The sequence below is a fragment of the Phyllosticta capitalensis genome (assembly GCF_038381095.1).
Source record: "Phyllosticta capitalensis strain CBS 128856 chromosome Unknown BKA78scaffold_2, whole genome shotgun sequence".
Taxonomy (NCBI): Eukaryota; Fungi; Ascomycota; class Dothideomycetes; order Botryosphaeriales; family Phyllostictaceae; genus Phyllosticta; species Phyllosticta capitalensis.
The window spans coordinates 1,042,261-1,068,661 of record NW_027117440.1 but is presented as its reverse complement, the minus strand read 5'-3'; the positions used below and the strand labels follow the sequence as shown (position 1 = coordinate 1,068,661).

At 45.0% G+C, this 26,401-nt stretch overlaps 6 protein-coding genes across 6 annotated transcripts; 3 read left to right on the top strand and 3 right to left on the bottom strand.

Annotated features, from left to right (window-relative positions):
- Nucleotides 1–383: 383 nt before the first annotated feature.
- On the bottom strand, nt 384–4,992 carry BKA78DRAFT_245820 (mitochondrial carrier domain-containing protein; the record flags this gene model as incomplete). The annotated part of the gene is made up of 10 exons (XM_066884156.1): nt 384–435; nt 483–933; nt 994–1,050; nt 1,112–1,210; nt 1,264–1,396; nt 1,456–1,491; nt 1,543–1,677; nt 3,471–4,466; nt 4,521–4,641; nt 4,712–4,992. The coding sequence occupies 10 exons, from the start codon at nt 4,990–4,992 to the stop codon at nt 384–386; spliced, it is 2,361 nt and encodes a 786-aa protein (XP_066747592.1).
- Nucleotides 4,993–6,957: 1,965 nt separating this feature from the next.
- Nucleotides 6,958–8,321, top strand: BKA78DRAFT_277930 (uncharacterized protein; the record flags this gene model as incomplete). Its single annotated transcript, XM_066885585.1, has 2 exons — nt 6,958–7,411; nt 7,466–8,321. 2 exons carry the CDS (start codon nt 6,958–6,960, stop codon nt 7,894–7,896), a joined length of 885 nt encoding a protein of 294 aa, XP_066747591.1. The 3' UTR covers nt 7,897–8,321.
- Nucleotides 8,322–9,160: 839 nt separating this feature from the next.
- Nucleotides 9,161–9,572, bottom strand: BKA78DRAFT_246613 (cytochrome oxidase c subunit VIb-domain-containing protein; the record flags this gene model as incomplete). The annotated part of the gene is made up of 2 exons (XM_066884230.1): nt 9,161–9,250; nt 9,342–9,572. The coding sequence occupies 2 exons, from the start codon at nt 9,570–9,572 to the stop codon at nt 9,161–9,163; spliced, it is 321 nt and encodes a 106-aa protein (XP_066747590.1).
- A 209-nt stretch (nt 9,573–9,781) lies between these two features.
- Nucleotides 9,782–10,932, top strand: BKA78DRAFT_305341 (integral membrane protein S linking to the trans Golgi network-domain-containing protein). The gene is made up of 2 exons (XM_066887695.1): nt 9,782–10,181; nt 10,241–10,932. Exons 1-2 carry the CDS (start codon nt 9,934–9,936, stop codon nt 10,608–10,610), a joined length of 618 nt encoding a protein of 205 aa, XP_066747589.1. The 5' UTR covers nt 9,782–9,933; the 3' UTR covers nt 10,611–10,932.
- Nucleotides 10,933–11,158: 226 nt separating this feature from the next.
- BKA78DRAFT_73817 (uncharacterized protein) lies at nt 11,159–14,994 on the top strand. Its single transcript, XM_066893671.1, has 4 exons — nt 11,159–12,745; nt 12,794–13,691; nt 13,742–13,957; nt 14,008–14,994. Exons 1-4 carry the CDS (start codon nt 11,240–11,242, stop codon nt 14,811–14,813), a joined length of 3,426 nt encoding a protein of 1,141 aa, XP_066747588.1. The 5' UTR covers nt 11,159–11,239; the 3' UTR covers nt 14,814–14,994.
- Nucleotides 14,995–15,605: 611 nt separating this feature from the next.
- Nucleotides 15,606–16,053, bottom strand: BKA78DRAFT_349724 (fungal hydrophobin-domain-containing protein; the record flags this gene model as incomplete). Its single annotated transcript, XM_066890849.1, has 4 exons — nt 15,606–15,641; nt 15,689–15,774; nt 15,828–15,854; nt 15,903–16,053. The coding sequence occupies 4 exons, from the start codon at nt 16,051–16,053 to the stop codon at nt 15,606–15,608; spliced, it is 300 nt and encodes a 99-aa protein (XP_066747587.1).
- Nucleotides 16,054–26,401: the final 10,348 nt, after the last annotated feature.

Sequence of the window (26,401 nt, the reverse complement as noted above, 5' to 3'; positions counted from 1 at the left end):
TCGGCGCTTGCCCATGGCCCCGCTGTCGTCGTCGCTTATCGATTAAGTGACATGACTCGCGTCTGGAGATACCTGGATGAGCACCTTGATGAGCGCTCAATCCATCGCCATAATCTCTTTCGAATTTTCCAGTCCCATCCAGTTAAATGTAGCTACCGTACCTTGCCTACATGACATGACGTATGCTGCCGCTAATGTACACCACACGTTAAACGCCCCGTGACGACTCTCTCTTCTATGCCAGAATCCGGCCTGTGGAGGTATCCTGAGTGACGGCCCAAAAACCCAAAGCCACCAACCCACCCCACCCTTTTTTGTTGCAAATGATACAAATGGTCCGTACATTGAAAGAGAACCGTTCCTCTGCCTTGGTCGTATCCTACTTACGCGCCGTTTTGCGCAATGAAAAAGGCCTTGGCCATTTCGTACGCGGTCCTGAAGCGGTGTCAGTAGTCAAACCCCATGTAGACAACGGACGGCACACTGACCAGCAAATGGCCGTACTCGGCATCGTCGTGACTATCCTCGGCTTGAGGCCTCTGAAGAAGCCCCTCCAGCCGTCGCGCCGCTTGATGATCTTGGCCGCCTCCCACAGACCCCTGACATTTCGCAGCTCCGCTTCCGCCGCCGATCCTCGGGTCTGCAGCAGAGTCTTGATCACGTCCAGCGGCGTCGTGACGCCTGCCGCCAGTCCTCCCGCCAGCCCTCCGGCCGTGCAGTGCGTGTACGGATCCCACCGGCCCGTCGGGTTCATCGTCTTGGACAGCGACTCGTAGGCCACAAACTGCAGCGCCGTAAAGGGGACCGTCATGCATAATGTGGTCGGGTATGACACGTAGAACGCGCCCACACCCTCGTTCCGGAAGACCGATTTCGCACAGTCTGCAAACGTTTTGTACGATGATCCGTGCAACTGCATCCGCTGCTTGATGACTGCCATGTGTGAGATGGATTGGAAAAAAAATCTTGACTTGCACCATGCAGCATTCTTACCATCAAACGGATTCATGAGCGCATCGCTCGCAATCGTCGCCGAGGCTCCGCTCAAGGCTGCATTTCAAGTCAGCAATCGCCGCTGGGCGTATACTTTGGGGGCCTGGTGCCTCCTTACCAGCAGCGAAAGGATGGTGCTCATGCTTTCCACCCTCGTTCCCGCCGGCCGCATGCTTGACAGCCTCGTAGGTAGCAAAGTAAACTGCGTGTGCAGGCCCTGCGACATGTTATGCGAGCCATTCTGCAAATTCCAATGTCTCCAAAACCTACCGGCACCCATCACTACGCTGGATACGCCACGCCATAATGTGCGAAAGCCTTCGAGTCTCGTTATTGTGATCATGGCGTTGGATATACCCGAGTACACCGCCGTGGGCGAGGGGTTGGCGACTTGCATGCGCGTCTGTGTGAAACCTTTTGTTAGAACCCTCTAGCCGGTCGCTCCGAAACTTGCAAACGCACCTTCAGCAGGTCGATCGGATACATGACCGAATGCTCCTACTTGATATCAGCATGTGGTCTGGCCCAGTGCGCTTTGTCGTGGCGTACCGCGATGCCGGCGAATGCGCCCGCCGTCATGTTGGCCGCGAGAGAGTAGTTGGGCGGTAACGATTCATAGCTGGCTACAATCAGCTTGATTTTCTGGCATGTCCAACTCAAGGATGACGACTTACTCATATTCAGCTACTTCTTCTACAGGAGCTGGCACTCTGTCGTGAGCGGCCATATAAGCCACCACGCCGGGGGTCTGCTCGGTAGCTATGGTTGCGGTCGTTGCGGTCGAAAGGAGGGGCGAGGCGAGTGAAGATTTGCGCTCAAAGTAAGAAGTTGCGTGGAATTGGGCGCGTGGAGAAGATATCTGGCTGCGATCGGTGGTGGTTGCGTTGTGGGTGAGAAGTGAAGAGGCCGTCCTCGGTTTTCTCATCAAAGCTGTCGCTGAAGCTACCTACCCGCGCTAACCCCGTTTATGTCATCTCGTTGCTGCAAGCTGCGACTAGACGGGGGAGCCCAGACCGCAACCCTCACCAATCATCCTCCTGTCCGTCTGAAGTTACAAGGTCGTCGTTTGGGACAGGATTCGACTACGAAGATTTCTGAGATATGGAACTGCTTGTTCCGTCGCGAGCTCCTAACCATCGCCGCCACCTCCGCCATCCCGACCGCAGCGTATTTTCAATCTGAGTCTGCGAAATAAAGTCACTTGGCCCTCCATCGATACTTTCTTCAACAAAGAGACCAGTTGTCTTTGTCTCCCTACTCTGGTATGCTACAACTAACCCGAAATTTTTCTCCGGCGCTTTACGAGAGTCACGGACATTACCTGATCCTCTGCCTCACAGCCTTGTCGGCGAGTATCAATTGCTACGCTTTGTGTCCGAGCAGATGCTTCTCATACAGCTGTCGAGCCTGCGCAAAGTACTTTCAGTCGTAAACATCCATAGCGAGCACCGAAGGTTGCGCACCATGAAAACACAAGGTCGACCGCTGCGACCAATCAAAAGTTCATTTGACATTCATGTTGGCATGGCCCAATTCAATTGAATATCACCGAGGTCGGAGCCAAGTCAGCCGCCTGATTGACCAATCCCGCTCCACAGATTTCGGTTCGAAAAATGGCCCTGCGCAAGCTAGTCTTACTAACTCCGGAAGTAGTGGTTCCCGAGGCCGGTGCAAGAAGTTGAGCATGCAAAAGACTGACTCCCAAATCCCCATGTGGCTTGCTGAGGAAACAGGACGACGCTTGCCAACAAATCCATCGCCGCCAGTAGGATACAGATATGCTCTGACTCAAGCCGTTTGGGTCTATGTGTGGAGAAATCTGAACACGACCTCTGTCCTGCAAGTGCTTGTGATATACTTTACAGGCTCATGTGGATTGTCTTTTGCTTCTAAAGATACCCTTTTCGCTGGGCTCGCAAAGAGGTTTGCTTGCATAGGACCAGCTACGATGGACATGTCGCTCCGAGGCACCCCGCTGCGTGGAGATGTCAGAAGTGCTAGATGGGCATTGGCCAGCTGAAGCAGATCTTCCTTTTCCAAGCTGAAGCGTGCTCGGTTGGGATTGAAAGGGGTCACCTTTGGCAGAGTGTCTTTGCTCGCTGTGTTATTATGACTCACCAAGAAATCCTAGACACTGGTAGCGCAACTCTAGGAACACACCCGGGACATCAATCGCGATCCAGAACGATCTTTACATTTGTCTTGAGTCGATGAGTGAAGCACAATGCGCTTGGTAAGCCACGGCAATCCATTCAGCAGTCGCATCGTTGATGCCATCTTGGAAAAGAGACGACATCGCGGATATTTGGAACACCTGAAAGGTATCCTAGAAGCCGGTCAAAGCCCAGGCCATACCCGCCGTGAGGTACACTGCCGAAGCGTCGCAGATCAGTATACCACTGCAAACCCACGGAATCTTCATCAGATGAATTCGCAGTCCCCTCATGTGAATACACTTCTTCGGATTCTCGGAGGACTGCAGGTAGTTTTAGTCCGTGTGAGTCCATGGCTGCAAGCAATTCCGGTAAACGGTGCTCGCGCAACGATCCACCGACCAGCTCACAAGTGTCCGGTACAAGCAGATCGAAGCAAGCTACAGTCTCCGACGGATGATTTTGGCTGGAGCCAACACCGGTAGGAGCCATGTAAAACGGTTTCACCGACCGAGGGTAGTCAGTCACGAAAACTGGGCTTCCTTGTCCGATCGTGTTGGCGATGAAAGCCTCGTGTTCTGTCTGAAGTCCCTGGTCGAAAGAGGGGGTGAATTGAAATGATACCTCGCCTCTTTTTGACGCCTCCTGGAGTTTCGTGACGGCATCAGCGAAGGATATCCGAGGCCAATTGCTCCGGCACAGGCCTTCCCATCTTCGAGATAAAGATTCAGCCGTGATTCCGTCGTTCTCTTCGCTCTTTGAGTACTCTGGTGACCTTGCAGCAAGTAGCTCTCTGCCAACAGTAGAATCTCTAAGGGTGACTGCAACATGCCGAAGCATTTCCTCTACAGAGTCCATGACATCGTCAAGTTTCTCGACAAAACTGAGCTCTGCTTCCAACATGTAGAATTCACTGAGGTGGCGAGGGGTACTGCTTTTCTCGGCTCGAAAGGAGGGGCACAGGCACCACACATTGCCGACCGATTGCGCAAGGGCTTCGAGGTGTAGCTGAGAAGAAACAGTGAGGTACTTAGGGTGGCGGAAGAAGTGCTCTCCAGGACTGGAGGATCCAGAGTCGCTTTCCGATGCTTCACCCTGCGCTGCAATGGTGAAAACTTCCCCGGCACCTTCACAGTCCGACGAAGTTATCACCGGAGGATGAGTCTGGACAAAGTCGCGTGCTGCAAAAAATGCTGTTACCTGCGCAATGACTTGCGAACGCAAGCGAAGCATCAAAGAGTTGAATGGCGTGCGCGTGCGTAGGTGGGGCAGAGTTCTCAAGAACTCGGTAGTATGGAATTTCTTTTGCAGCGGATATTTCTAAACACGTGTGAGGTCTCCTGAGCACAAGGATAACTGGAATTTGAAGCTCACAGTCGAGTCATTTTCGCCCAACACGCGGACTTGCTGCGCGTGCAGCTCCTGGGCTTGTTGTTTCCCCGGTGGAGAGGGTTGCCATTGGCCGGTGATGGCGACACCGACACCTGTAGACAGTCTACAGGACGAGAACTTGTGGTGAGCAAGCGGCGGAGTCTACGCTGCCGAGGATGGACTCAACTACTGACCCTGTAGCCAGCTCAGGACTCATTACAACCTGCAACGGCGCGAGGGAGGAGCCGTCACCCACAGCGGCAAACGCAATGCGCTTTTGCTTTCGGACAGAGCGCACCCAACCATTGACGCTGACCGTTTCACCGGCAACAGGGATGGACGAGTGTTGAGCGAGAGAGGACGAGGATGGGGCGGTATTCAGTAGGCGGGCAATGGTTGACCGGCTTGAAGTTGATACTAGTCGTACAGTGTGAGATGGCAATGCGGAACGAGGGCACAGCGGCCGCAGCAGCATCAGTCGTCGCGGCCCGACGAGCATGACAGGGGGAGGTGAGGGGAGCGCAGCGCGGAGCGGTTCGGTGCGGCGTGGGATTCCAGAGGAGCAAGGCGAGAAGCAGGAGAGGGAGCGGTGGCCGTGGTGTTTGAGGTGCTGCTGTGGTTTGGGAACTTTTTGTGGTGCGGGATGGAAACCTGGGCTGAGCTGCGCTGGTCTAGGTAGCGGTCGGCGGGAGACGTAATATTCCAGTATATGACGGGACTTGACATTTTGGGTTTAAGACGGGACATGACAGAAGACGTCTTGAACCGTGCACGCTAACCCAATATAGTATATACTAACCCAATATAGTAGGCGGTCATGATTTGGGGTCGGCAGAAGGCCTTCTCACCACCTAAGGCGCCGATATCCGGGGGTCAACTGGCCCAAATTCTGCCCTTTTCTAGGTGGCTATTTACTCACCGCCTAGTTAAGACGTCACGGTTGGTTTGTGACGGGACCATGACATGACAAGACGTGACATGACCGTTTCGTCACGGTGTCGCCGCCGACCGCTAGGTCTAGGTCTAGGTCCCGGCCGTTGGGCTCCCGCCTCTCCCGTCGGGACTACAGGTACGGTCGAGGCCCCGTGACTTCCGTTCCGCCTCGGTTCCGAGTCCCCGCCATCAAATCCGACACTCGGTCGGCCCGGCAGCTTGAGTTCCATGATCTCGGCCCGGGCAGTGTCCGTCGGAATAAATTGGACGCTGTCCCCGACTTCATCTTCTCGTTCTCCGCATCTTTGGGCAAGACGCGTCCCTGAAGCGGTATTCTTCGGCCATTCCCTCCCTCCCTTCGGATGCTTCCGCTTCCTGGACCTAGATTGAGACGACGTTACAGTTTGCCCACTCTCGCTGGCTTGTACAGCTTTCTCCTCGCTCCCTCGTTCCAGTTGGCCCCACCCACATGTACTGTACACTGTCGTCGCCTGTGGAACAGTTTCAAAGCGTGGCACAGCCGTTGCCTGCACCTTGGCCTCACTCATGACGTGTGCCAGCATGCTATAGACGAGCCCCCGCTATTGGGCCATTCTCCAGCTTTGGCACGCCCCAAGAAAAGAAAAGAGCTACCAATCGACACTGATGTTCTGCTGCGTGCAGTGTTGCCAACAACAAACACCGTCACGACTGACCTTGCTTACACGTTCCCACCTCCCCCGGCATAGTCCGTGGATTACCAAGTCATTTCTGCTTTGCCTTCTTGGTGCCACAACCCGCTGCCCGCGTGCCTGGCGGCTCCGGCATTCTGCGCCTGTGTGCTGTTCTGTATGTATGTATGTACACGGTGCAGCATCTTTGATGCAAAACTCCTCGTGTATCTCCCGCCCGTATCAGCCCGTTCCTGTACTGTGCACCCCTTCGTCCTACACAGATCTATGATCCGTTCCCGGGGTCTGCAGATCGTCCTGACCAGCTCCACGGCCCTTGTCCAGAACGACGCCAGATCACGGAACATGTTGGCCCTCCCAGGATTTAGGCGGCTGTAGGACGGTCGCTGGCGTCCGCTCGGTCTGGAGCCATGCCACTTTGGCACCGTGTTCCTAATGGACGCACTACTTGGCTGTCGTGCAGGGGCTGGGACACAAGTACAGTATCAAGATCGAGTGTGTAGCTCAGCCTATCAGTCGCTTCAACATCAGAAACTCCATGAGATGGTTAGGACCGGCTTCGCGCCTTGTCTTCCAATTCGCTGCTCTTCTGAATGCTTTACCACGTCGCCGCTCTCGGTACGGTCATAATTCCACTTTGCTCCTTGCCTTTGTCTTCTGCGAGACTGTCCGCTCACCCCCAAAGCCATGTCTCCAGTCGCCTCGATGCTGGATACCGCAACTTCTGTTGCCTGCCCTTGGGCCATTCCACGTCTATTTAAAACGATCTCCCCCTCCCGATCTTGTGCACTTAATCCCCTCTCCAGTCTCCGCATTTCCAGTCTGAAGTCGTCATCATGCCTCAAACCAAACCCAAGCCCTCTGAGATTGCCGCAGAGGCAAAGAAGACTTACATTCCCTACGTTCAGCGGCGCATGCCTGAATATCCAGCGCGCTCCATCCTCATCTCCGACAGCTCCGACATCCCAGTCCGGGTAGACGCCAAGTCGAGGCACAGGCTCCGTGTTGCCGTCATTGACGGCGATCCTGTAGATGTCGCTCTGGACTGGGATCTTTACAGCCGCCAGAACGGCACAGTACCCAACAACTCTCCCCCAATCCCAGTCGTCAACATGGCCAACGAGAAACGTGCTGGTGGGGACTGGGAATCTGGCTTGCTAGCCCCAGAAGAGTGTTTTGCCAGGAGAAGCAATCTTGTGCACACTTTGGTGACCCCATGGTCGGCATATTCAGGGACCACCTCACACTATCCTGTCCCTCAAACGGGAGGCATATACTCTCCTTCGGTTGGTACGTCAATGTCCACTACTCCAATTTCCAGCAGAGAGTAACTTGGCTGCTTAGTCGTTTTTCGAGATGGGCCGGATAGCTACCAAGTTTGGAGGGAGTTTAGATCTTTGCCGGTCATATCCGTTGCCCCAGTACGCCGACCAAAGCTTGACGAGTCCGGTCAGCGTTACTCTTTCGAGCAGGAGAGAGAGTTGATGCTCGAAAAGATGCGCACTGTCCTCCGCATCGCTTTTTCATGGGGTCACCGCAATATCTGCCTGGGAGCATTCGGTGTCGGTCCCATTTTCCGGAATCCCGCTGCAGAAGTTGCCAGGATGTGGAAAATGCTTCTTTTTCAGGAGAAGGAGTTCCACGGAGCCTTCCACAACGTCGTCTTTGCAGTTGAGACCAACCAACCAGGGAACAACAAGGGTGGTCCGACGGAGTTCGAGATCTTCAGGCGAGAGTTCGACCCATCGAATGTTTTCAGGACAGCATATCGATAGGAAGGCCAATCCTTCAACAGCGAATTGCTGCGGCGTCTTCGGTTCTATCTCTGCAATCTGGACTTCCAACCGATGGATGTCAGAGCGCCGCGAAGTCTTCTTTTCTTCACCTTCTGTTGTACATAACTTTCCCCAGCTAAGCATAGCATCAGAAATGATGTCTCGATCGTTGAACGACTTCAAAATGGCCCATTTACCACTATTTTGTCCACCACCGCTGCTCAACCAGTAGTCAACCTCATTTGACAAGCCATATGGGGCAAGTAGCCTAACAGTTCTTTGCCCTAGTCTCTAAAGACAAACGGGAGAGCTCGCCAAAGTGCTGCCATTGAAAAGACAGTCAAATAGTCCGACGGGCGGTCATTCCGCAGAGAGATTGATTTCGAAAGCACAATAGGGCGATCACATTCATGGCAAGATGTATGCCTCCTTCACAAAATCCCTTTGTCTGATGCAAGGGTCATTGGGTCGGTGTGAAACATGACGCTACTCGTCGCTGTTCATTTGTGAGCTCGATGAAATGGTAGAGGATCCCTGGAACCACCTGCAGGCGAATCGCATAATCCCAAACAAGACCTTGTCGCCCCACTCCTGTCGGCTCACGGTGCCCCGTACCTGTTTTGATTTTGCAAATGGTCGGCATATCAGGAACCCTCGTTTGGAAGCCTCTCGCAACCGGTCAACATCGAAGTAGCGGAGACTTGCAAGCATCATAGTTCCAGTGGGTTTGGTGAGATCCCAAAGCAAATCAGACTCCCTCAAGGATTTTGCCGAGCGCTTCGATCTTAAATCGCTGCCTGTTTTCTTCTTTGCCTATTTTCTTTCAGACACTTGGTTTTCGCAATACAAAAGTACCAATCCGCACCGAGCCTAGCTGGAGAGTTCCTCAATACTTCTGGTTTGTAGGCACCAGAGATCTTGGAGGAAAATTCAATGTTGCAAGCAAACAATGACGGGGCACTGTAATTCGTGTTTCCGAAGGCCGAGGCAAGCTGCATCTCGCTGGCTGAACACGACGCCATTAAGCTAGCCGTCGCTGATGTGTGCATCGTTTGATATGCTCCGATTTTGTCCCAAGCTTGGCATGCACGTCGAGGCAACTTCCCGTCCTCCTGCACCGTCGTCCTTCAGTGAATCGTGAATGCGCCATTGACACCCACCAGAGTATGGCAACTGGCCTCGTTCGGTTGTAATTTTGCGCCTCAATTGCCTCTCCAGCGGTTTCGTTTTCCGAGCGACCGAACGTCAGTCGTGCGAGATCTGATTACATGGGCTTTGCACCCTCTGCCTCGAGTTGTTTCAATTGTTGCTCTTTCTTGTACTCGACAACTCGTCGCTTTTTGAAATATTGTACCTGCAACAATGCCCCGAGCCGGTGTCAGCTTATGTCCTTGTACCACCAGTAATGTGACAGCTCAAGTCTCGCGATATGCATCCTGACTTACCCAGCTACTTGCGCAGTTCTGGACAAACATCTGATCCTCCTTGCCGCAGTGCACTGCAGCTTCATCTTTTTGACCAATGCTGTCGATAATATTGTGCTTGTCGAGGCATGCGTTGAAGGCATCACGAGCAGCCCAGCATTGCGCACGTTGTGTGCGATCGGGGGCTTCGAATGCGCCATCAGATGAAGCCTTGGGCTTCGGGGGATTTGAGTCGGATGAGAACCAGCCCATGGCGATATTTGGAGGCTCGAACGTTCGGAAATGCCAAAAGCTGCCGCCGGGTCAATAGATTAGTGTAAGAAAGAAGAGAAAGTTCCTGCCCGGACTTGTCGAGATGACGACGCCAAGGTGCAGGGCGGCGCGCAGAACCTCGCTTACTAAGTTTTTGCCCGAGGTTTTCGGGGGTCTCAGGCACAATTTCCGCTCCTGCCACGCGCCAAGTTCCGCCCGCAACCTGCCCATTCCCAGGCGCCTTGGCTAGGAGCCTGCTCTGCTATTCTGCAACACCTTTGTCTACCAACTTCCTCAATACTGTCGTCTCTCGCCACGGTCGTCCGATGAAATCTGCATAATCTTGCGACACACAGGGTTGATGCCTCGCCGCCGAAGGCCCCCTCGTCCCGGCGCTCTTGCTGATGTCGCGCCGTTGCGCATCCTCACCCAAATCCTCCTGCTACAGCTGGCCTACTACGTCTCTGCCGCCATTCTGATTATATTCACGGCCCTGGTCGCTGGCAAAGATGTCAGCATCGACTTGCTCCTGAGCTGGCGTAGTGTGCGCGGTGATGTTACGGTCGGGTGGATGCTAGGGCTGGTATGGATGCTCAACAGTCTGATCTGGTAGGGACATCTTTCAGAGAACATCTCGGAGCAGATTTACTGACGCCTGTCACTTGCAGTGTGATATACCTCCTCCTCCTTGTCGCGCGCTCGAAATTAATCCCCGACTTCGCTCTGACCATACATTTCATCCACCTCCTCGTCACGTCTCTCTACTCCCACTCCATACCTTCGCACTGGCTGTGGTGGGCGGTACAACTTGCCAGCGCCGCTTTGATGTCATTTCTAGGCATCTGGAGCTGTCAATGGAGAGAACTGCGCCCTATCAACTTTGGTGGTGGTGGTGGGCCAAGCAGGTCCAGAAACAAGGCAGCCACAGCACAAGACGGCATTCAAGATGACGGCAACGCTTCTTTCGGGAGAGGACGAGGGAGAGGGAGAGGCCAGTATGAGATGATTCCCATACAAGAGGCGGACGAGACTGTCTAGAACAATTTTTCTATGCATTGGCGGCGTTGGGTCTGCTGGATAGATACCACGGGTTTGATGTATCATATTCTCTATTTTGCGCACTACTGTAAAGGCTACCTGCCTCTCAAGACTTCATTGATGTCTGGTCAGTGAGCAAATCCTGAGGGCCTACGGTGGTCACACGAGTCTTTTCCAAAACATGCACTTGAATCTTTGTGCAGGGTTTTGAATGGGATCAATGGGATCGAACATTTGATCAAACAAGAATCACCGCTCTTGGTCCACAGCTGCAGGGCAGGGCCTTGTATGCGTAGACAATGATGAATGAAGAATTTTGGATGCACACAATCTCTGAAGTCTGGACGCCCACTGCCAGAGCGGTAGGTACACAGAGCCTACCTATGTGAGGCACCTAGGGTGGTAGGTATGTACCTATGTATGTAGGCGGCACCTGCCATGGGCAGGTCGGGAGTCTGTTGGTCCGTGCACTCCCGCACCTTCCATTGACTCGTGCATCAGGCGCATGGATTCTCTCTTCTATTTCCTCTCACTTTCTACTATTACGACCAAACAAACTAACCTCTGCTTGATCTTGCCGTCCTCACAACTCACAACATCATCGCGCAGGTCTGGCATGCCCTCCAGCCATGAACGACTATCCGCAGGAGTACTACGGACAGGATCAATCTGAAGAGTTTCACCATGGTCTTCACGACAACCCATTTACGGCCATGTTCAACGCCGTCAACATGAACGGCTACCAACCCCAAGAACAACATGATCACCACTACCCAGCAGAGCCAGGCTACTATGGCCAGGGACCTATTGTCCACGAGGGATTCATTCCTGCGGCCCAGCATGCGCACTTTGGACACGACAGCTCACATGACCAATCTGGGATTTCTACTCCGTGGGGAGCTGACACCGACGAGATCGTTTTCGAAACAGAAGCTGAGGATCTAGATGAGGAAGATGACGAAATGATGAATGATGAACTTGTCCTTCCTTCCGATTTGCCCGATCTCCCCGACTATGCAATCGATCCCGACTACTCGATGTCAGATGGCGAAGCAGAACTAGATCACGGATCAGAGGCTGAACTTGACTCTGATTTTGAGTACGATCAAGAACCGATCCGAAAGAGAGGGCGAGGGCGAGGAAGAGGCTCCAGCCGTGGCCGTGGACGCGGTCGTGGAAGAGGTCGCCCACGTGGCAGTAAGAGACGAGCGGATGGCGATGCGCGAGGAGCTCCACGGCGAGGAAAGCGAGGGCCACGAGAAGCAAAGGATCCAGGACCCGTCTTCAAGAAAATATTGTCAGATGCCACTCAGGCCTACATTCGACAAGACCTTGAGACCGCCCAACAAGCCGCGGGAGAAGCCATCAAGATCAATCCAGAGGTCTTTGCTGCCTACAATTTACTTTCGGAAATCTTGTACGCCAAGGGTCAGCTTGAGGAATCGGTCAACGTACTTTCCATGGGGGCTGTTCTTCAACGAGATGCTGCACTTTGGCACAAAATTGCCGCCAGGGTTCTCGAATTGGATATCGACGAGAGGGCCCGTTTTGAGTGGGCGCATCGCTGCTACAGCCAAGTCATTCGCCTTGACAACAGTGACTGGGAAGCCCGCTGTCAAAGACTGGAATTCCAGCTCAGATTCGATCACAAAGGCCAAGCCAAACTCGAGCTGGAAATGATGTTGAAAATTGACGGGCATCAATATGATCTGGACCGTATACAACAGCTTGCAGAGCTGTGCGCAGCCACCCGGGAACCGGGAAGGGCCGTTGAGACTTTTGAAAAGGCCATCCGCCATCACGTGGCTACCCCTAGAGATGAGTACAGTCAGCTGGATTGGCAAAGCCTGAACAGCTACCTTGAGTTGATGCAAACTCTGAAGAGGTACAATGAGGCTCTTCCGCTTCTAAAGGCTACTGCGCGGTATATCGTTGGACGACAAGACGAATCATTCTGGGATCAGCTTGAGGATGACCGCGAGTGGGACATTGAGGACGAACCACGTAGAGTACAAGTGGATCGCTTCGTGAAGAGCAAGTACCCTCAAGACGCCTACGGTATTGGTCTTCCACTGGAGATCCGAGTAAAAATCGGCCTTTTCCGCCTCGGACTCGGGAATCAGGAAGAAGCAAAGGTAAAAATTCAGATGTGTCCAACATATTCCAGACTAATGTGAAATTAGGCCCACTTCCAACACCTGGATCCGGAAGACACATCTGACACAGCAACTGTGCTCGACTTTGACGACCTTTTCAGGGATGTCGCCGATGCCCTCACGATAGCTGGATGTCATGCCGAGGCATTGCGTTATTACAGAGCTCTCAAGAGAATCCCAGAAGTGCCCCAGACAGCCCTTCGCATTTCGATCGCTGCCTGCCATTTTGCGATGAAAGAATCTGAAGAGGCTGAAAAACATATCCATGAGGCTCTAGAGATTGCCGGTCAAAATTTGTCAGCCCGTCTGCAGGTGGCACGCTTCTTCCAAGAATGGGGAATGATGGAAAGGTGCGAGGAGATTGCAAAAGACGTTGTCGATCGAGGAGGCGCGGATCTGGTCAGGAAAGCAAAGATCAAGGTCCATCTTCCACACGGCGCGAGATCAGCTCAGTCCAGGCTCGGTCCAGCGAGGAAACTACAGCCTCTCATGCCGAAGGCCCCATCTCGTGGGCTTGCCCCACAACCAAAACCCACAACGCTCCAGTCGCAAGAGCCGAAAAAGTTGAGGGCCAAGTCCAAGAAGCCGAAGGAAACCGAAGGGCCCCGACGGAGACTTCGTGGTCTTTTGGACACTCAGGTGGAGAAGTTCGAAGAGGCTCAGGAGCGGGACAAGCTCATACGAGAGTTGCATTTGGAGTTGAAAGCTCTCCAGTCAGATGTTGATGCAGGCGACCCGGAAGCAGTCGCCGCATACATGGATGCAGCAAGTGAAATGATTGACGAGTTCCGAAGGATGGAGGCCTTCTACCCTCGTCGGGACAAGCACGTCAAATTTGGTGGTTACTTTGGGCGGTCAGGCAGAATGCAAGAATCATCGCTTGCATACATAGCAACTGTCTCCAACAGAGCGGGTACTGCGGAAGGTAACTTTGGCCCTTACCTTGTTACATGCAGCTGCTAACTCCAAACACAGTCCCCCCAGACCGACAGCCCGACCCCGAAATAGTTCCACAAGATTTTCATGACATTTCTTTTGACGAGTGGCTGGACATCTTTTGCCAGTATGCCCTCTTGTTGGCAAAACAGGGTATCAGTGGGCGATGCTGGTCAGTGTTGGAGGGCGCTGTTGCGGCGAATGTCTTCCACCATGACCCTGATCGTGAATACAGGATACACATCACTTGGATTGGTAGGAAACTCGTTTCCCCTGGCTTGAGTGAGCGCTGACATCACGATTAGCATGCGCCCTTCTTCTACGAGACGAAGAGCACCTGTGCAACGCCTGCCGTTACCTAGTGAAGCGACATCCTTACGCAAATGACGCGTACCGGATCTTCGGTATCGTGAATCGTGTCTACATTGGGCACAGGACTTGGTATAACGCTGGGCCCTCCCAAAAATTCATTTTGCGGCTGATCAAGGCTATGGACTTCGCTCTCCTTGATGAAGATTCCCGCAAGAAATACAAATTTGGCGATCAGGAGCGTTCTGGGTACACCAGAGGCGGACAAAACGACGGCAACCCTGAAGGTATCAGCGAAATCAACGTCGCGCTCTTGGTCATGTATGGCCATGTCCTTTCCAGCGGCGGAACATTCCTGAATGCACTCAACTACTACTTCCGCGCATACAGCTTGAGCCCCGATGATCCCATGCTCAATTTCTCGATCGCAATAGCGTATATCCAGCATGCGATGAAGCGACAGTCGGAAAATCGACAATACCAAATCCAGCAAGGTCTCGCATTCCTCTACCAATACTACAAGCTAAGGACTGAGAAGAACGTTGCTACACTCTCTCAGGAGGCGGAGTTCAATGTAGCGCGCGTCTGGCACACATTGGGCTTGGTGCATTTAGCTCTTCCCAATTACGAAAAGGTCTTGGCTTTAAGCGAAGATGTGCGCGAAGAAAATGCTACAAAATTCGGGGACGCCGTGGTGGATGAGTTTGCTGCTGAAGCTGCCTTTTCGATTCAAATGATCCTATCCTTGACGGAAGAGCTTCGCGGCGCAAGAGCGATAACAGAAAAGTGGCTGGTGCTTTGATCCCCAAGTTCATCGATTGCTTTGCACCCGGGCCATTGTCTGTTGAGTCTGATCTGAGCATGGAGGTTACAACGAAGGATAGCTGGTAAGAAACCCGGTTCCTCGCCTGATTGGTTCCCGGCCCCAGCTTGCCCCCTCCAGTCGGAGACCTTTTCCAAATTTTTGCTCTAACGGGCCATACCTGGCTACCACGAAGGCTTAGTGGCTTGGTCCCTGCTATCCTTGCATTTCTTCTGCATTGGAATTTCTCCGTGGCAGATTACTGGCGTCAAGTGGCTCGAAGCAGATGCGGCTAATCTGGCTGCCAGAATAAAGCTCTCATTTAACGTCATGGGGCTCTAGTGCTTGCTCTCCTTCTAGGATGTGCACTGGCTCGACCGTAAACCGGTTTTGCCACGCCGGGAGTGATTCCCATTTGAGAATGGAATCCTGTCCGTTCGGAGAGTCACTCTGGTCGAGACTCATCGAGACTTCGAAGAGACGTCCGTCTGATCACTTATGTTGGTCTACGACCGCTTCGTGCGTGGAATGGACAGCACCACTGAAGTCACATCTTCCGAACCAATCATTCTTCAAAGATCCATGACGGTGTGGAAGCAGTGAAACAAGACGAAGGCAAGTGGAATTCTTGAATTAGTGCTGCTTGGGCAGAAGCCCTTATGATGAGTTTGACTCAAGACTTTTCCTCGCTCAATTTGTTCGCGTGTCCCAGGCTTTGTCCACAATTTAGTACTGGGTTACTCCGTATGTACTTTGGCCCTTCGCTTGACCCTTCAGCTCTAGGTCGTCCTCTTAAGTTGCTGGTGTGCACAAAAGGCCGGCAATACCCTGCCATGATCTTAGGCCGATTCGAGTGGGGAAATGCGCTGGCTTACCACGGAAACTGTGCAGCACTCCGCAGTCCTTCCGTTGTCTGCGCAGTAATCTTGGAATTCGGTTACATTGGTGAGCGTTGCGGATGCTGGTCGTAAATCGGTCAGTCTTGAGTCTTTGGCCAGGAACATGGTCTCCTACGAGTGACGCAAGTAGCATCCGCCACACCTGTGCGCTCGTCAGCCGTCAGCTCTCTCGACACTTTACGTGGCTTACCAATAACATCAAGCTGGCAGCATAGCGCTGTGCCAGAGGAGCAGAGATCTCCCGGCTCACGCGCCTCGATAGTAATCTTTCCGGTTTCCTTGTTGATTGCAAGGGCAGAAGACACTGCCACGAGGTCCGCGAGGATCGAGAGGAACTTCATTGTCGTTTTTTTGTGAGAGCGTGCTGGGTTTGCCAAGCGGTATATGAGTTGAGCAAAAGTTGTTCTGCTATTGTGGTATCCTAGATGATTCTGCGTACACTTACACATATTTATATCTTCCCACGTGTATCTGTTCCTTGATTCTTTGGATTTTGCCTCGTTGCATGCGCTAGGCCCAAGATGTCCTCCTGTCAACGCTACTTTGTCGATTGGACAGAGCTCCTAGAAGTGGCGCGTTGGAACAGTGGAGTCGTACGGTGGTATTCATCTAGCATCCATGTCTGGACGCGCCACATGGTGCGAGAATCTGGTCGTTACGTTGCAAGCGTCTTAGCTTGGTCCCTTACCCGACGTTGGCCGCTTTCACAGGCTTGATGTTTCTTGGGATTGACATCATACTTATAGAACTATCAACTTATATGCAGGGTTCTGCTGGTACATCGATGGCAAGACTGTCGTCGAAGGCATCCTTTTGGTAGGCAAGAAATGTACTGCTATCACGCATTGTAAATTGATGTTTTAAGTATGAGTTTTATGTGTTATACATTGCCGCGTATACAGTAGAATGACGAGTAGCTGCTCGACTGGCTCCGTGGCAGACTGCGTGGCCAAGTTGCTAGCTGAAAGCTGGCTGAATGACTTAGCAAGAAATGCGCTAGGAAATATGCTGGATAAAGACGCGCTTAACAACATAATACTTTTTAATGGTGTTTGGATTTCTGACCCCGCCTGTTGAGATTTCTAACCCCATCTTTTCAGATTTCTGACCCCGCCTCCTAAGGTGCCCTTTTTCCAGCGCGTCGTCCAGTGCGTTATCCAGCGCACAGTCAGTCAAGCAGTAAGTCAAGCAGTCAGTCGAGCAGTCAGTCATCAGGTAGGTAGTTAGTTGCGCAACTAGTTAGTCACATAGCCAGTCGCGCAACAACCAACTCGCGCAATCCATCATCAGATAGGTAGTTAGTCTTGAGGCAGTCAGTCGCGCAAGCAGTCGCGCCCTTAGTAGTATGGAGGTGGGGTCATGTCAGGCTTCTACCTGAACAAGTAGTAGTACATAGGAATCCTTAGTATACTAGAGGTTAGGTAACCCAATTAGGTAACCTAGTAGGCTTTATTTAACCCTACTTAGTTATTCTCCTTATCTATATACCTTTCTTTCTTCCCTAGTAAACCTTTTCCTTTTCTCTATACTCTAGACTTTTAAATAACTAAATATAATTATCTCTTACCTCTTTAAGCCTCTTATAAGTCTAGAGTCTTCACTTTATACTATTATACTATTTATAATATTTAAAGTTACCTATCTTACCTCTTTTATTAAGATCTACTTTTTTTTTTTTTTTTTTTTAGTTTAACGTCCCTCGAGTCAACGACTATAAGAGATAGGGATAGGTATCCTAATAGTCTAGAGCTATATATATAGGATAGTGCCTAATAGGTTTAAACTATAGTAGGTAATTATACTAGTTTATAGTATTCCCTTTTTAAGTTTATTTTTAATAATTATAGTTAGACATTTCAGGCTAAGCCCTTATAGGAAAATTACTAAATTAGTAATATAAGTAGAAATAAGTAAATACTAAGTAAATGTGTATATTAATATAAAATAGTAGTATTTTGTAGCTAGGGGAGCTAAATATAGGAAAGTTATAGGAAACCCTAATCTTATAGCTAATACTATAAAATTTATGGGTTATTCTATATACTTCCCTATCTCCTTAACCCTTCTACTAGGTGTCTTATTAGTTATTATACTACTATTTAGTAGCTATTTTTATATTTTTAATAAAAGCTAGTATAGCCTTTGTATTTTCCTGATTTTTAAAGATATTTTTTATAGTTAATAAGGGGATATCCCTTTTAAGTAATTTTCTTTCTTCCCTATAATCCTTGTACAATAGGAAGAGGTATATAGGTATTTCTTTTAGATATCTATATCTATATGTACTAGTATTTAACTTTTTAGTATATAATAGGTAGGCTTTAAAGTAACTATATCCTATTTTTAGCTAAAAGAAAGCTGAGGCTATAGATCTTTATATATCTATAGGAATTAAAAGCTTATAGCTAGGTTTAGTCTTATTTATTTATTTAGTTTAACGTCCCTCTTTAAGTCAACGACTATAAGAGACGGGGATAGGTATCCCAGTAGTCTAGAGCTATATATAGAATAGTGCCTAATAGGTTTGAACCATAGTAGGCTGTTATACTAATTTATAGCAATCCCTTTTTATGTTTGTTTTCAATAATTATAGTTGGACATTTCGGGCCAAGCCCTTACAGGAGAAATACTAAATTGGTAATATAAGTAGAAATAAGCAAATACTAAGCAAGTGTGTATTTTAAAGTAAAATAGTAGTGTTTTGTAGATAGGGGAGCTAAATATAGGAAAATTATAGGAAACCTTAACTTTATAGCAAAAGCTATAAGTTTATAGGTTAATCTATATATTTTCCTATCTCCTTAACCCTTCTACTAGGTGTCTTATCGGTTGTTATACCACTATTTAGTGGCTATTTTTGTATTTTTGATAAAGGCTAGTATAGCCTTTATATTTTCCTGATTTTTAAAAAGGTTTTTAATACTTAATAAGGGGATATCCCTTTTAAGTAATTTTCTTTCTTCCCTATAGTCCTTACATGATAGTAGGAGGTGTATAGGTGTTTCTTTAGGATATCTACACCTACACGTACTATTATCTAACTTTTTAGTATATAATAGGTAGGTTTTAAAGTAACTATATCCTATTTTTAGCTAATAGAACACTGAGGCTATAGGTCTCTCTATATCTCTTAGAATTAAAAGCTTATAGCTAGGTTTAGTATTAAAAATACTATAATAGGAGTAGGAATTATTAGACTTAGCCTTAGCCTTATCTATAATATCCTGCCACTCCTTATTAATAGTATCTTTAATATCCATACCTATAAGTGCTAGGGCTTTTAGATAATTCCTAGGATCTTTCTTTGTAGCTTCCTTAGCTAAGGAATTAGCTAATTTGTTACTATATATACCTATATAGCTTGGGACCCATTCTAATATTATAGAGGCACCTTTAGAAGCTACTATTTTAGCAGCTTCTATAGCCCTTATTTACCATAATTAGCTAGGTTTATTAGAAGGATTAACTAACCTATATATAGCTAACTAGTTGTTAGAATATATATAGAATTTATAGTTATTTTCTATATTTCTACTAGAATATTTAAATACCTTAGTAATCCCTTCTAGTTCTCCATTATATACTAGGTTAGATTTCCCTATATTTAGGGATTCTAACCTACTATTTAAAAGATTACTAGGTAGGACTACTAAGCCTACACCTATACCTTTATCTATAGGTAAACTAAAGGTATTAGTATAGATATAAGTAGTCTTCTAGCTTTTTCTCTAGCTATTAAGGTTAAGGTGCTCTAATAGAGCCTCTTCCTTATTAAGAGAGCTAATTCTATAAGAGAATAGGATATCCCTAGCCTAGAGTAGAAAGTAATAGTATTTTATAGGTTTAAGATGTTGTCCTGTCTCTATATTTATACTTTTACTTATAAACTTAATCTAGGTAGGTCTCCTTAGCTTATTCTCTATAGAATTAATTCTACTTAATTCTCTTAGAATAGGGTGGGTAGGTGGGAGTTTTAAGGCTCTAAAAGCATACTTTTAAATAGTAGCTAATAGGTGTGCCTTAGTAGGTAGGATTCCGGCTTCTATTTCTATAGCTCTTATAGGACTAGTCTTAAAAACCCCTAGAATCTTTCATAAAGCTAGATTCTATATATATTATAGTGGTTTAATAAGACTATCTATATTTTTAGCCTTATACTATAATTGACAGCTATAATCCATTATACTTATAATATAGGTTAAGTATAACTGCCTTATAGCATGTGGATTGAGGCCTAAATTAATAGTAGTAAGTCTATTAAGCCTAAATAAGGTTGATCTAGCCTTTAATACTAAAATATTAACATGTTGTTTAAAATTTAGCTTATTATTGAAGTAGATCCCTAACCAGCAGACGTTTTCCTTAGGCTTTATAGTACTATTATCAGGAAGCTTAATAGAACTATTTTTAGCCTTATTCTAGCTAGTAAAGTGTATTAATTTAGTCTTAGAAAGGTTAAATTCTATACCCTTTATAGCACCAAGCTCATATAGTTATTTAGTTTCTCTTTCTAGTATTTTAAGGTTTTTCCTTATACTAGTAGATGATATAGTAAGATTAATATTATCTATATAGGATAGAAACTTAACTACCTAAGATAGGAATAATTCTAAGATATATATTAGAAAAAGTATAGGTAATATAGGACTTCCTTATAGGATCCCTATCTCTATATCCCTAAATTCTTCTAATTATCCATTAAATAATAGTCTTAATAGCCTATTATTTAAGAAGCTGGAGACCTAGCTAATAAGAGATAGTGGTAGTCCTTTCTTCTTTAATTCTATTAGATAGTTTATTCTCTTCTATTATATTAGATAATAATAGAGCTATATTAATAGCTGACTTCTTTAATCTACCCCCTATTTAACTAGGGTCTAGTAGATAAGTAGTTTTAGCTAAATAGCTTAATCTCTTTACTATAATTCTCTTATTTATTTTTCCAAGACAGTTTAATAAGGAAATTACCCCATAAGACCTAGGACTAGTATAGTCTAGCTTATTAGGTTTCCTTAAGACTACACTAATAGCTTGTCTCTATACTTTAGGGTGATAGCTACTATTAAATAGTAAACTATATACCTTATAAAATGTAGAAGGGTAGGCCTTATAGGTAGCTATAATAATATCTTGGTTTATAGTATCTGGCCTAGGTGTCTTCCCTTTTATTTATATAGAACAAGCTATTTCTAGCTCCTTATAGTCTAACTTAGGCCATTTCTAGCTATTATTAGGGGTGTAGTTATCCCATATAATAGGTAGAGCAGTAAGGGGCTTAGGAAATAGTATATCCCTAAAACTATAGCATTTTTCATTAAAGGAATTAGCTAATTCCCCTGATATAGACTTAATATAAGGTATAAAGTCTACCTTACTATCCTTAGTATAGTCCATAGCCTTAAATATAGACTTTAAGTCTATATTTAAAAGGAACTACTCCCAATGTTCTTTTTTAGCTTTTTTAATAGCTAGAAAATACTTATTTTTAGTAGTTAAGCAGGCTCTTATACTAATAGTATCTAAGTATAAGACTTGGGCTTTCTTTCTCTTATATTCTAACCTTAAATTAGTAAGGGAATCATCCCACTAAGGCTTAGATATAAGCTTATTAGGTATCTTAGGTATACTATTATTTATAGAGGTAGTAATTAAATTACTAAGCTCCTCAGCTAATATATTAAGGTCTCTTATTAGAAGAGGGTCTTAATTTAGTATATCTAGAGTCCTAGTCCTTTATTCTAGGCTTAGTAGGTTATTAGAGTTTAGTATAGGACTATTCTCTACTAATTCTACTAGATTAGAGTTAAATTTAACCCAATCTGCCTTTTTAAGGTTATATCTTTATATATAGGTAGGATTATCCACTAATAAGGGATTAGAATTATAGATAGTAAAGAAAACACCGTAATGGTTAGATCCTATATCTCTAAGAGTCTGCTAATTACGTATTTTTTCTAGGATATTCCTAGTAGTAAAGGTTAGGTCTATTATAGACTCTCTAACTAGGTTAGGCCTATAAAAGGTCCCTTTACCTATAGTATTTACTAGGGATAGTCTATTAGCTTCTAACCATTCTACTAGCCTTGCTAAATTAGGTGATTCAGGGTTATAAGGGTCCTACTAAGGATGGTGGGAATTAAAGTCCCTAAGAATAATAGTAGGGGTGTCTATATTAATATTATATAGATACCTTTATATTGTTTCTTGATTATTTTCTTGACCTTTCTAGTTATATATATTGTAGACTTGTAATTAAAAGTTTAAGCCTACTATATTAATAACTATTAGGTTGGGATCTTTAATAATATCCTCCCTAGGGTTAATTTCTAAGGGCAGGGATCGTCTCTTATAAATTATAACCCTAGGGTAAACCAGGGGGTTACTATAAACCGGGAGAATTGAACCGTACAATGCATGATTAATAGACCTTAAGTTTAGGTAATTTTGGGGTATTTCTTTACTATTAGTAATTAAATAAGGCTCTTGTATAAATATAAGGTTAATATTTAACCTAATAGCTGTTTCTAAGGTGCTTTTAGTAGCTAAGTAGCTCTTATTAATATTTATTTATAGTACCCTTAATTCCTTAATACTTATTAGGTGCTATTCTTTATTGCTAAGAATTTTGGACACCTTTTATAGCTTAATTAGTGGTTTTCACTATAATTAGTATATTTAGGCTCTATATAGCTGTAGGTCTAACCTTTTAGGTAGCTACTAGTCCTATAATAGTATTAGGGAGTAGGGTAGGACCCTGTATATACCCTGCAAGTAGCTTGTCTCTTATACCTATTTTCTAGGTGTCTAAATTACTAGCAGTTCTTACACCTGTAAGTTTTAGGTGTAAGGACAAGCTTTTTAGTGTGTAGGCCTAGCCCTACTATATTAAGCTAGGTAGATAAAGCCTTTTTATAGTTAGCCTTATTAGAAAATAAGACTACTATTAATCTATAGGCCTAAGTAGCTCTTTTCTCTTAGGATGTAAGCTAGAAGGGTCTCCTAATAGTAGTTAGTTGGGCTATTGTAGGTCTTGATTTCTTTATAGATTAGTAGTAGACCTTCCTCTATATTAAATTTAGTAATAGGAAGGCTGTAGATTACTACTTTATACTAGGATTTATCCTTTAAAGCTTTTTAGATTGGGAGGATATTTTCCTATATAGCTTAGTTAGCTAGTAGGAAATCCGTGTTAAATTGGTTGGTAGTAGTTAATATAATTAACTTCTTAGTATAGGACTTAGCTACTAAGGAGATAACTAGTTGTTTATACCCCTTAGTAGAGAAAGTAGAATTAAATTTATCCTTTATTTCCCTAGGATTAGGGATTCTAAAAGTTATTACCTAGAGTACTAGTACTAGTCTCCTATTAGGTGATTTTTTGTGGGCTGAAAGGTCTTAGTTTAATAGACCTATAATTTTCAGTACCTTTACTATATTTGCTATATTTTTTAATTTCTTGGCTACTAGGGTAAATTTCTTTAGTTTTTCTAAATTTCCTAACTTAGCTACACTAACCTAAGTGGGTGGTATAGTTAGATTAATTATAGGAATTTTTCCTAAATTATTTTAAATTTTTAAATTTTTTGTAGGTTGCTTTTTAGGTTTAAATCCCTTTATCTACAAAACCTCTTTTTAGTAGTTTAGGTTATTTTGGTTTTTAACCTTATTCCTAAGGGTTTTAACTATTTTTTTAATATCTAGGGTACTCCTAGATAGTATAGAGCTAATTGTTTAGCTATTTCCTATTTCTAGGAATTCCCTAAATAGTCCTATAAAGTCTAGGACTTTAGTTTAGTCTCTTTATATAGGTACTAGGTCTGCTGCCTTAATAAGTAGGGATCTAGCCTAAAATAAGGTGTCTTGGTAGGTTAGGCTATTAGGCTTAGCCCTACTTAATTAGCCGCCTTATTAGTCCTCATTTAGTTATTTTTGCCCCCTAGTAGTTAAGGGGGTAAATTTAAAATCTTTTAATATAGGGATAACCCTAGGGGGTAGTTCTTATAGGGGGGGGGTGATAGTAATAATATCTACTACCTTATCTATTTCTTATTCAATTCCCAGATTAGGAGGTACCCCTAAGGGGGGCTAGAGGGGGTTTTCTATACTCTTTCTTTAAAAAAAAATTAACTAAGAGAGAAATATAACTAATATAAAATTACTAGCTTTTGTTTCATATAAACTAAGCTGTAAATAAACTCTACTATTACTTAGTGTAAGCTAGTTACTTAGAGAACTAGTAAAGCAGGTGGTTTTATATTGGTTTTTTGTTTTAGGGGGGTTTCCAGGGGGAAGATAGCAGAATAAAATTATTCTAAGAATACTACTAGAATCATCTCACTAAGACAGTTTAAATAGTACTCTTATTATCCCAATCTAGTCTAGTTCCAGCTAGTTTAGAAAAAGTTACATAACTTAAGGTTGAACTAAGGTGCGGCTCTAGTGCGGCTCTTTAAGGCTAAAAGCCACAAAGAAGGGTTATAGAAGCTTAGAGATTTTTGATTTTATCTCCTACCCCTAATCCTGGGCTAATATCACTAATATAAGTATCAGGTTATAGGCTTTGAGGTGCGCGCTTTTAAATGGTATAGGTTTGATCTTGATTAGTTAAGTATTTATTAAGATAAAGGGGGTATAAAGTTTAACCCCTAGTTTCCTAATCTTCTACCCCTTACAGCGCAGCAACGTGTGCTTTTCTAAAGTAGAAAATTAGTGCCCCAGGTATATCAAGTACGCTCTTTTAAATAGAGCCGGTCTTGGCGGAAAATTTAGAGGTTAATTCTATTGGTAGGGATGAATACTATACAAGGTCTATAGCCTCTATAAGATTCTAAATATCTAGCTACTAGTTGTACTAGGCGCCCTAGCTATACTAAGAGACTAAGTACTATACTTAATAGGTATATTAGTTAACTTAGTAGTCTAGGAGCTTAGCTACTTTAAACTTAGGTACTAGTTTATCTTTATTAGCAATAGGACTAGGATTAGTATTAATTATATAGTAGTAAGAGTCATCCTAGTAAGTAGGCTTAAGCTAGGAGATACTAACTATATTATAAATCTTTATACTATCTAGCAAGTCTAAGTAGTAGGTAAGCTTACCAATATACTATAGTATTTTAAAGGGCCTAATATAGTAGTGCTAAAGTTTCTTTAGCACGCAACTATAGACCTTGTACCTATAATAAAGATAGAGGAAAATATAGTTACCTTAGTAGAATATAATTACCTTATAGCACCTATTGTACCTTTCCTTAGCAGTTATATCTATAAAGGCCTAAGACTCCTAGGCTTGGTCCTAAAAGTATACCCTTAGTTAGGCCTACTTAGTAGTCCTAAGGTCCTAGAGCGCGTCGGTATATATATTAAAACTATATATAATTTTATTTAGTATACACCTAGTAGAAGCGTTCTAGGACAAGTTAAAGCAGGCCTAAATATATAGTAAGGTATCTACCTAAAGGTGTGTAGGATTAGCTATTATAAAGTATTAAAGGGTAATTTCTACTAACTAGTTAGTATACTTACTTTATCTATCCCCTTAAGGGTAATAGGCTATTATAGCTAAGAACTAAATCCCTAGCTATTTAAAAACACTAGTTATAAAGGCACTTAGCTATTATAAGTTATAGTCTAAAATAATAGTAGCAGGTATTCCCTAGTTAGCATGCAATAGGCTTATAATAAAGGCTATACCCTAATTAGCTATAGTCCAGGTCTCCTGCCCTAAAACTAGTAGTACTCACTTTAAAAATTTGTCTATTATAGTAAGTAAAAAGTCTATACTATCTACTAGGGGCTATTTTATTATAAAGTTAATAGTAATAACCTAGAAGAGTACTTTTAGCAACATGATAGGGTTTAGCAACCTATAAGGGGTGTGCTATTAAGTCTAGTTTAAGGCATAGTTAGGGTAGTATATAATATACTTATAGAGACATTTAGCTATATACTATATAAAGTAAGATGCTTAGAGGGCGTCTATAGCCTAATAGAAACTAGTATAAAAGTATTAGTTATTAATAAGCTTAAAGATCTAGTATTTATATAATAGGGGTATATATAGCCTCTCTTAGCTATTATCCTAGTCTATAAAGTATAGTAGCCTATCGCGTAAAAAGAAGCGCAGGCTAGTAGGAGGATGGTCCTCTTACTTATTAGAACTAGAACTATATATAGGGGCCTTCTTATTATTAGGATATAGATCCTTAGGTAGCACTACCCTTTAGTAGACTATATCCTTACACTTAAGTATATATAAGACCTGTTGCTATTTATTATCCTAATAGTAGCTATTATAGACCTTAGCCTTTATAGCATTACTTATCTTAATAAGAGTAATATAAAAGATGTAACCCTTATCCCTATTCTTAGGAAATATTAATTTATCTAGAATATCTTTAGTTTTAGTAGCTACGGAGGCCTTAAGATAGCTAAGAGTATCTAGTATAATATAGTTTCATCCTAGCTAATAGCAAACATTAATCTAGAATTACAAGAGATACTAGGACATCTAAATTAGGTATAGGTTTAGGTATTCTAGAGATAATAAAAAAAACCTCTACTAATGCGCGATAGTAGTAATAGCTAAATAGTTAGTAAATAGGAAGACCTTAGGAGAGGCCTCTACTAATAGATATAACTTCTAGATAGTCTAGTAGACTCCTACTATTTTAAGTTTAGTTAGCTAGT

What these genes read in the sequence shown, in the direction of transcription:
- BKA78DRAFT_305341 (XM_066887695.1), top strand. Translation starts at nt 9,934, where the DNA reads ATGCCTCGCCGCCGAAGGCCCCCTCGTCCCGGCGCTCTTGCTGATGTC. An exon ending in ATGCTCAACAGTCTGATCTG is followed by an intron (nt 10,182 to 10,240) that starts GTAGGGACATCT and finishes TGTCACTTGCAG; the next exon opens with TGTGATATACCTCCTCCTCC.
- BKA78DRAFT_73817 (XM_066893671.1), top strand. Translation starts at nt 11,240, where the DNA reads ATGAACGACTATCCGCAGGAGTACTACGGACAGGATCAATCTGAAGAG. An exon ending in GGAATCAGGAAGAAGCAAAG is followed by an intron (nt 12,746 to 12,793) that starts GTAAAAATTCAG and finishes ATGTGAAATTAG; the next exon opens with GCCCACTTCCAACACCTGGA. An exon ending in GATACACATCACTTGGATTG is followed by an intron (nt 13,958 to 14,007) that starts GTAGGAAACTCG and finishes CATCACGATTAG; the next exon opens with CATGCGCCCTTCTTCTACGA.